The 10,656-nt window shown below is 40.3% G+C and overlaps 1 protein-coding gene across 1 annotated transcript; it reads left to right on the forward strand.

Moving 5' to 3' along the window:
- Window positions 1–451: 451 nt before the first annotated feature.
- LOC309407890 (claudin-15-like) lies at window positions 452–10,656 on the forward strand (the record flags this gene model as incomplete). Its single annotated transcript, XM_082003549.1, has 5 exons — window positions 452–668; window positions 5,402–5,566; window positions 5,709–5,790; window positions 8,546–8,656; window positions 10,245–10,656. The coding sequence occupies 5 exons, from the start codon at window positions 452–454 to the stop codon at window positions 10,342–10,344; spliced, it is 675 nt and encodes a 224-aa protein (XP_081859675.1). The 3' UTR covers window positions 10,345–10,656.

Raw genomic sequence — 10,656 nt, forward strand, 5'->3', positions numbered from 1 at the left:
CTTGAGTCCTCAAGAAAATAACACAGTAAAGCTTTTGATTTGAGATCAATAATAAAATTACAAACAATTTTAATCATGTGTAAACCTTAGTTGACTTCAGAGGAGAGACAGAGATAAAATATTTGCCAATATTATCACTCCTACAAAATAATTTGCAGGAATACTGACTGGATCTTCTAGGCTGAGGCTAAGAATACGCTCATTTTGTCACTTCTCATTAGAAAAAGAATTAATATTGCCATTTTTTTTTTAAATGTTAGTATCTTTATCATGAACTGCTCCCACTTCTTATTGTCATGCACTGTAAGCCTTATCTCTGGGGTTGAGCAAAGAGCAAAGGTAGCCTCATTTTGGAGTGAAACCCAGAGATAAAACAGCAAGGAGGCTTCTGAAAGGCTTCACTTGATTGTAATCTAATTATAGGGATATTTAACTGTTACTACTCACAAGTATGTCCGCTGCATTGGAAATTGTTGGCTTTCTTTTGTGCTTGGGTGGGTGGGCAATAATTGGAGGTACTTTGCCGAATAATTACTGGAAAGTCTCCACTGTACATGGTAGTGTGATCACAACGTCCACGTTGTTTGAAAACCTGTGGAAGAGCTGTGCAGAAGACAGCACTGGAGTATCCAACTGCAGAGAATTTGACTCTATGCTTGCACTGCCTGGTATGTGACTTTGCGCAGCCTTGTTTATATTGCTTAAAAATTTGTTGGAAAAAAATTAGTAAGGCTTTTGTTTTCGTAATCTGGTAGTACTGGAAAATAACTGGCCAAGAAGCACTTTATGGGATGAAGTAATAAAAATCTCTTAAGCAGTAGAATGTGTCAAGCACATTAGGAAAGGCTATAAAATCGGGCAAATGAAGTCGCTTGATCAAACATTTATTTTAATAGGCATTTTAAATATGGTGTAATCTCTTTTCTAGCATCTTGTGAGAAGAATTAGTAGGAAATAATTTTTAACACATCTTATGACAGTTCCATGTTTATTTGGCATTATGGTATTTGCCTTCTTTTGCAATACTTGATAGCCAATGTACTGTAGCTGGAGTTTTTTCACATAATAGGTAAGAAATACTGCATATAGCTAAGAAGTGGTAGTGGGTTTTGCGTGTCGAGACTGATAATCATACATAATGCAAGAAATACAATGAGTATATATGCTACATATTATAACATGTTATACAATGAGTGTATGCTATAAATTAATATACTTGTCAGGACTTGTTAACTAATGTCTTGTTGGATGTGGTTCTAGATACCAGGAAATTAAGTTCTGCTGGCTCCTGTACTCTGTATTGGTGTTCAGCAGAATTGTGGATTGTCCTCAAATGCTCAACTAAGGCAATATTCTGTGGATAGTAAGCATGTTTATAGACAGTAAAGCTAGTTTTTATTAATCTTGAATAGTTCAGTATGTAGATACTTATCGCAGAATAAAAATGCCTGCCTGCTTAGTTGAATCTACACTGGGAGGGGGCTAAACTAAATAGGTAGGAGGATAATCCTAATCTGAAGAATGTGCAATATAGGATTAGAGGGAATGAGGTATTAAATTCACTTTCTCTTTCATTCTGAAATAAACTGATGTTATTGACCAGCTCTGACACTAGTGTAGCAATTCTCTGGAACTGTCTGTGTCCGGTATTTAGGGAATAGTCTGTTCTTTCCACCCATCGGTGTAATCTAACAATTGGTTTTAAAATGTATGTGTGTATTAAGAGCAACATAACCCTATAGAAACTTCTTAGACTCAGCAATAGCAGGATCATGTCCATTGCACATTATCCTCTGCAGAGCGCTTATGTGAGCGTGGGTTTGGTTCATGGCAGAAGTCTTAATCTGCTGGAGGGTAGAAAGGTCCTACAGAGGGATCTGGCCAGGCTGGATTGGTGGGCCAAGGCCAATTGTATGAGGTTTAACAAAGCCAAGTGCTGGGTCCTGCAATTCGGTCACAACAACTCCATGCAACGCTCCAGGCTTGGGGAAGACCGTCTGGAGAGTTGCCCGGCGGAAAAGGACCTGGGGGTGTTCATCGACAGCCGGCTGAACATGAGCCAGCAGTGTGCCCAGGTGGCCAAGAAGGCCAACAGTGTCCTGGCCTGTATCAGAAATAGTGTGGCCAGCAGGAGTAAGTAGGGAAGCGATTGTACCCCTGTACTCGGCACTGGTGAGGCCGCACCTCAAATACTGTGTTCAGTTTTGGGTCTCTCACTACAAGAAGGACATTGAGGTGCTGGAACGCATCTGGAGAAGGGCAACAAATCTGGTGAAAGGTCTTCAACACAAGTCTTATGAGGAACAGCTGAAGGAACTGGGGTTGTTTAGCCTGGAGTAGGCTCAGGGGAGACCTTATCGCCCTCTACAGCTACCTGAAAGGAGGTTGTGGTGAGGTGGGTGTTGGTCTCTTCTCCGAAGTAACAGACGATAGGACAAGAGGAAATGGGCTCAAGTTGCACTAGGGGAGGTTTAGGTTGGGTATTAGGAAAAATTTGTTTTGTGTTGTCAGGCATTGGAACAGGCTGCCCAGGGAAGTGGTGGAGGCACCATCCCTGGAGGTATTTAAAAGATGTGTTGATACACTTAAGGAGAAGATAGTTTAGTGGTGGACTTAGCAGTGCTAGGGTAAGGGTTGGACTTGATGATCCTAACGGTCTTTTCCAACCTAAATGGTTCTATGATTCTAAGGGCTGCCACGGACTCTATGTAGCATCTTGTCACTGATGTATTTACACGGGGTGTTTCTTCTGAGAGTGTCGTAGAGCTCCCATATGTGCAGATGTGGGCAATGGGCCACATCAAGTTAGCATCTTGCAGCTGCTGAGAGAAAAGTGGGTTTCAAAGAAATTGAAAATTGGTATGCAAAAAGAGCATCATGAGTGGATGTGCTAAAGCAAAAGAAAAAGGCAGGCAAGCAACAGCAAGGCTCCTGGAGAATTGCAGAGACAGCAGGGAGGAAAAATGGGGACAGACAGAAAGTAAATGAATAGGCCAGGCTCTGAAAGTGAATTTGTCAAGATAGATTTGATCCATTGAAGAGGAGCTCAGTTACTCTGTTGAGAAGATGGCAGTATGTTTGAGGGGTATTGGCAGGGGGAAGGGGAAGGGAAAAGCAGCTTGAAGAATTGTAGAGAAAAAAAGGCTTTAGGAAGGAGAACTGAAAAACAAACAAGTTAGAAGACACTGAATTGTAGAAGTCATTGAGAGGACAGTTGGGCAAACCAGGAAAAAGGAATAAAGTAGGGTTTGTAGCATCGAGGGCTGAGCAAATAGTGATTTTCTGGGAAGGTTTCCTTACTGGCAGCTGAGCTATGTGGTATTTTTACCCATTTATTTAATGGGTATTGTTTTGTGCATGGGAAATATCAGACTCAGTTTTCTTAAACAGATTTAAAGCTTTTGAATTCGTCAAGCTATTAGCCCAAATCACGAACATTTGAACTTGAACTGAGGATCTTTTTTAAAGCAATATTGCATAATATTAAAACCATGACTGACTACTATGTCTAGCTAGCACTTTCTATCTAGTCACAACTAGATCAAACTTTTGATATAAAGCACTTCGCTGCCAAATGCTTCTGAACTCCCCCCCTTTCTTTTTAAGGTTCCATATGTGTTTCTTCCAATGACAGGATTTTGGGTTCATATCTTACAATTAGTATTGATTAATAAAATTAACTGACTTTGTATATTGTTCAATAAACTCATTTTTAAGATGAAGACAACAGAGAGTCGCGCTTTCTAGACTGTGAAGTAAGCTTCTCAGTTAAGGCTGTAGAGGTTATTGTACTGTGGTACAAAGAGGATATGCTATGACATCTCTCTGTCAAAATAATACAGCCATTGGCTTGCAAGCAGTTAGCCTGACGGTATGCTTGTGTGTTCTGGAAAGATATGGGGCTTCGCATCTAATACTGCTGGAGTCCTAAAGACCTGAAATATAAGTTGTTGGATCCCTGCTGTGGGTAATTCCTGCTGCCATGGTGTAAGGTCCCAAACTAGGTATCAGCAGCGGAGTTGAGTGCAAAAACCTTAAACTGTTAATGGTACTTTGAGAGGTCTTTCCACTTTTATTACTGTCTGTATTTTTCTCCCAGAAAATTTTAAAACCGATACTTATCAAAACATTAATTCCTCAAACAATGTTATTGTTTAATGCTTCTGTGTATTTATCTCAGGACTGCTTATTAGTGTCTTTGACAAGTCTCAAGCTTGCAGGACCAATAATCTTAAGCCATATAAAGCCATACAGCCCACTGAGTCTGAGTGTGAATCCATCACTTCACCTCCTGTTTCTGTGACCGATTTTTGTTGTCTGGAGAGTTACGGGCTCACTCCACTACAGAGCTAGGAGAGCAGTTTACCATGCAGGACATGGAGGTTATCAGGGAGCGTGAGCTTGAACGCTAGCATCAACTATGTGACTGTCCAGATGCAGCCCAGTTCAGACCCTTTTGTGGTATGGTTGGCAGCCAAGACCCGTCAGATTGGTCATGACATGTTTGTCTCATACAGCAAAGGTGCCAAAGTGCCATTTGACCTGGAACCTGCCAAATCTAGGGTGCCATTTTAAAGGATCCCAAAGTCCCTCTTTGACTTTCCTTCTTAGGCGGGTTAATAATCTGGTCCCAGTTTTTGTGCGATCAATACCTAAGTGTGAAGACCAGGAGCTTACGTAATGCAGAATTGTCAGCATAACCAGAGAAAGAGCTTTGGGAATATTGCAGTAGCTGGTGACAAATTCCCTAACACTCCCACACCAGCTGTAACCTCTCCACAGGAGTATGTCTTAGGTAGAAGAGGGGGGCTGCAGCTCTCGCATCTGCTCATCTCCCATTCATTACCTCAACTCAAAGTTTAAAGTGCACTGCTAACTCGAGCACTTTCTTTCCCATCTCTCACCGACAGTAGCAAAACCAGGACATTTTTCTGATTTCTGTGTAGTTCCAGAGCTCCACATACCTTGGGTAGGACCAAGGAGTTCAGAGGTGTCCTGTGCGCTGAGCTGTACAGGTATAAGGAAGGCACCAGGACTTGCGAGTAGGAGACATGCATCTGCTCCTATAAATGACCATGTATACCGCTAGGCGTTTTCACAGGACTTAAAGGTGTAAGCTATGGAGGGCTTGCTATAATTTTTCAGGGTTTACTAAAGGCCCAAGAGGATTTACTGAGCTTATAAAGTGTAATTGTAGTTCAACTCTGAAATCTGATTGACTTGAAGGCTAAACATTGTAGGGTTGGTGTGCTTCTCTGAACCAAGTAACAAAGTTGGACAAGATTCATTACTGCTCCTGTTAATTTTTTCACTTCCTCCAATAACTTTTATTTTTTCCAGCACAAGATTAATTTAATTTCTGTAGAGATCCTGATTTGTTTTCTCTTTTTCTGTCTTTTAGCGCATATTCAGGCATGCCGAGCCTTGATGATTATTTCCATCCTTTTGGGATTCATAGCTACAGTACTCTCATTGCTTGGTTTGAAGTGCACAAACGTTGGGTTGAGCGATGAAGATGGGAAAATGAAGTTTGCTGCCACGGGAGGATTTCTCTTTATTTTAGGAGGTAATATCAAGGCTGAAATGAGAATGCTATCAGTACTTTGTATTGCTTTCACAGCTAGAATGAAATGAACACTTGTTCTTGGTTTAAAGTTGTTACCACCATTAATCATTCACCTGTGTGCTTTTTAAACTTTTTCTGGTAGGTCTGTGCTCCATGGTGGCTGTTTCTTGGTACGCTGCAATGGTTACTGCTCAGTTTTTTGACCTACTGTATGCTGGAACCAAGTAAGTTAATAGATCTGCCATACCAAACTCTATTATGTGTTACAGACAGCTGCACAAACCTCAGCTGCTCCAGAGTTTCAGAACCTGGACGGATCCTGTTATCCAGTCCTACAGGAGGAAAAATTTGTCTTCAGGGGGTCTTTTCACCTCAGAGGTGTTGTTGGGGAGGGAGGAGCGTTCTCTAGTGGAAGGTTTAGTAAGCATGTGGGGAATATCAACTCCACAGCTGAAGGGTTTCTGTACTGTGTTTACATTTTCTTGTGAGACTCAATTAAGCGCACATCTCAATGCTATGAAGAAGAAAAGGTCAAAGTCTTAATTTTCTTCAGCATTTAGACCAAAAGAGGTACAAAATTCTAGCTATGGCTAGAATACAATGCCTCAGATGTACAAGCAAATGAAAAAACGTACGGACACCAGCTTGAACTGCGTACCAGTGACCTGCAGATAGCTCAGAAATGTCATTGAAGTGTGCTGCTTGTCTTAAAGAAAAGAAGTAAAAAAATATCTTTCCTATATAACAGCTCAACGTTTGTTTGCCTTATGAGGCAAAGTTTGTGGGACTATCAGCTCATACAGCTGCACACAAACAAGTTTCAAGGTATAAAAGCTCTTGTTCTTGTCTGATATAAAAGCAACAGTCTTCAAACCCAAATGCCCGCTTATGGCACCTTATCTAGGTCAACAGATTTAGCAATGAGGAACAAGGGTGGAGGTGACCGGGCCTCTCCTTCAGAGAGGAGGAAAAAGGGAGGGGGAAACACAATGTATTGTCTGTGGAACATGAGAGAGCTGGTTTGAGAAAAAGGGGCACTTACTTACTTATAATTTGCCAGTATCTCTACCAAATATGTAATTTTTAAATCAGTAAACTGTAAATCTTTAGTTGCTGGGATCGTATTTGGAGTGTTTTGTAAGTTTCTTCCTGTCAATCAGTTCAGGGAAGTCAGAGGTGAAGTGGCTTGTTATGACTCAAAGTACTTTAAGCAATTGCTTTGGATGTTTGTCCGTTTTCCTTGTGTTTTCAAACAAGCACTTACAAAGAAATTGCACTTGTGAATACTTTTTGTTGTTTTATATCCCCTTGAGAGAATTATATGAAGGGTAATAAAGACGTTAGAGGACTGAAACAACTGTTGATAAGAAATTTCAGTTAGTGGGATAGTTAGTGAGTTTTGTAGTTATCTGGTATAGCTTTGGGCTTCAACATCAATGCATGTTAATCAGTTACTGGAGTGTTTGCATTCAGTAGCTAAAGAAATTTTTTTTTTTTAATATCTAAACTTCATGTTTAAGACTATCGATTAACTATGCAGTTCGTTCTTAGTGAATTAACTTTGATCATTGGTAAAGCTAGGCATGCTCTTGAGGAAGTTTTTGCTCCTTGGACTCTGTGAGGCAGGTTTAAATTCAATTGCAGGCCAGTACTGATCTTCACTCTTAAAGAGACTGGAAAATCTGGTTTTTCAGACTGCATTTTTTTGGCCTGACTTCAGCAAATTAGTAAAGTTAGGTTAACCTCTACTAATTCTTGGAGTTCTCATACAAGCTAAATTGTCCTGCAGATCCCTCCCATACACTTCCCTTTGGTATGACGTCTACAGCATTCCTGCCTGTAGGTGACTAGCAAGCAGCGATGATTGCATGCACTGGGCAACACTCTCTGATTGCTCCTCCAGCAACTTGCACTCCTGTTTTTCTAAGATAAGATAATGATTGTCTCCTTGTTCCGTGTTTGGAAGGCACCTGAAAGAGGGGAGACCAACGTGTGATGAGAACATGGAGAGCAGTGAACCTGTGTAAACCTCTGAAACCTTCCTGTTAGCAATTAATTCTGGAGTCAGAAACGTCAACATTTTAAAATAATGATTTTGCGTGTGCAAGTGGAAAGAAAACACTGGTTTCAGTACACCTTCTACAGAGTCCATGACACTTAATTTTGCTCTTATGTTAATTATCTCATCTCAGACCAGAGACGTACAGCCATATTGTGAATATAGTCATTGTCTGAATATAAACACTTGTTTGCCTCTTTTTGTGAAACTCCTGCCAGACTTTCCCAGGCTCAGTTGTGTCTAGTCTTTGGGTCAAATTCATTATCAGTGAATTTCTTGGGCTGGACTAGGGGCTTTTCTGAAGGGTGTAGTTTTGTACTGTAAAATGGGGAACTATTCTTTTTCAACTTGGGACTAATTCATAAATGTATTATTTCAGCCATATAACCACAGAGTGCGCTGAATATTCTTTTGGATATGTAAGTTTGAAAACTAGCCCTATACATATAGCTACTTCTAGGTGAGATGTAGTGTCGTGTCCATAGAAAACTGATTTCTATGGTTAGCCTTTTCTCGTGACACAGGCAGTAAGGTCCAAATCATTCAGTTCACAAAATGACTTCAGTGGCACAGCCAATACAAGGGCAAAATAAGTGTTGTGGACTGCACAGACGGTATAGTATTATCATTTATTATCAACAATTTATTAAATACATGCAAGTATTTATTGCTACTTATCTTTGTAAGAACTTTCTGTCACTAATTTGGCAGAACACTTACTTAAATGCACATGTAAGAGTTTTACTGAACAAAGACATATCTTTTTTCCTCTGTTATCTGTTGAAGTACCTTTCAGTTAGCTGATTTCTATGCAAGTAAAATTTGTTTGTTTCCATGATTTGTGCACCTTGTGCTTAGTCTACAATAATGGCTTTATGATCCTGTTATATGCAGTTTCCATAAAATTTTTCATGTTTCAGGTATGAACTAGGAGATGCTCTGTACTTAGGCTGGGCTGGATCTGTTCTTTGTATGCTTGGTGGGATCTTACTGACCTGTTCATGCAAAGGGAAGAAAAAACAGGATTACAGGTAATCTTGGATTTATCAGTTGAAACAGTAGCTGTCACTTATATACCATTTTCCATCTGTATACTACTCTCTCTCCCTCACCCCCTGGTTATAAATCTGTAGCCATATAAAGTACAAACAGGAAATTGTATCTATTAGGTCAGTGCTATGGCATGGCACAGACTTGTAATGGCAGGGGATGCTATACCAAATACTTGCACCTCCCAGATAGTGTACTTGTTGATTCTTTGCCATCAGTGGTGACCTCTAACTAGTATTTGGTAATTCTGGGTACTGCTGATGGTTCCAAGATCTACGTGATGAAAATGCGCAGTGAAAGAGCGACCTATCTGTTGCCAAAAGAAAAGCATATCAAAGTATGTTGTGTATTATAATCAAGTTTTTCTGCAATACTCACTACTATTAAAATATTCAAATGCCATTTAATGTGCAGAAAGCGGAACGATGTTTCCCTCCCAAAGCGTATCCCATTGATCATTAGACACACATGGTTTTAAACTAAAAGCGGGGAGATTCAGACTAGGTATAAGGAAGAAATTTTTCACAATGAGGGTGGTGAAGCACTGGCACAGGTTGCCCAGCAAGGTGGTGGATGCCCCATCCCTGGCAACATTCCAGGTCAGGTTGGACGGGGCTCTGAGCAACCTGATCTCATTGAAGGTGTCCCTGCTCACTGCAGGGGGGTTGCACTAGATGACCTTAAAAGGCCCCTTCCAACCCAAAGATTCTATGATTTTTTAAATTTTTCTTATGGAAATGCGTTGTTGTGCATGAAATCAGGAAAGTTGAGATTTCTGGCCTCAATATTTAATCTTGCATGGATTTTTTTTCAATCTTAAATTATTCACACATACAGAAGGTCCCTTTCTGAAGGAGAAGGATGAAATAATTGTCAGAAATAGCAGACGTTTGTCTAGTCTGTCTACCTAGAGGAACCCAAATGTACTGGCTAAGCTTGAGAGGATGTAACATGGAAGGAAGAAGCATGTTCACTGCTGCTATATTTAATCTTAGGAATGTTATGTCAAAACACGTAATAAGTAAGTGAGAGCATTCCTCTGATATTCCATTGCCTAATCTAAAGCCATTTAAGTTTTACAGTAGTATTTCATCAGCTATATTGGACTTTCGATCTTGCTCGCCATACTTTGATACAGAGTACCAAATACCCTGAAGTATCTTGAAAATCAGGTAAAACCGATGTATGAAATACAAGTTCAACATGGCAAATGACAGATGAAGAGGTTGGCTGAAGATACCTCTGTTTTCCTTTGACTCAAAGACTGCAGCTTGCTCCAAGGCATTAAGGTCCAGGTTCTCTTCTGCTTTAGGGACTTGACTAAAATGCCTCAAGGAAGAGCACACACCAGTTAGTGTGTTTCTGGTTACGAGAGAGATGGCTGTGCTGCCTGTCAAAGAGCCCATCTCTTTTCCCTTAAAGTTCTCACTGTAAGACTGGTGAGAACAATAGGCCTCTAATTGGGTCGGATACAGACCTAAATGCATAACTTCCTAAGCATCTGAAACTTCGGTTGTGTACATAATACCTATTATATTGTATCTTTTTTTTTTTTTTCTTAATTTACAGTTGCAACAAATACACATATTCAGCAGGCCAGGCAGCTCATCAGCAGCGCATTTACACCAAAAACTCTGAGACAATCATAAGCAACAAGGAGTATGTCTAAACTTGCCTTTTACATCACTTGTAACTCAAATAAAGAAGTGAACTACTTCCAGAGTTCCAGTTCCAAGTTGCAATCTTTCCTCTTGATTTGGAGCAGTACAAGGAGGTATGGTTTTCAGTGTAAATAGGAATGTTTTTCCAGGAATGGTTTTCCACTGCAAATAGGTTTCTACAGAAAATGCCGTGACGTAAAATCCTGTGGCATGACGGTTTTCTGCATGCTGAGAAGCCTGGTAAAATTTAACCACAGAGTGCAGTGGATCCTGACAATCAAGAGCAACTGTATCTATTTCAGCTGACTCAAAACTGCGGA

This window comes from Phaethon aethereus (genome assembly GCF_964289735.1).
Source record: "Phaethon aethereus genome assembly, chromosome: 9".
NCBI classification, from domain to species: domain Eukaryota; kingdom Metazoa; phylum Chordata; class Aves; order Phaethontiformes; family Phaethontidae; genus Phaethon; species Phaethon aethereus.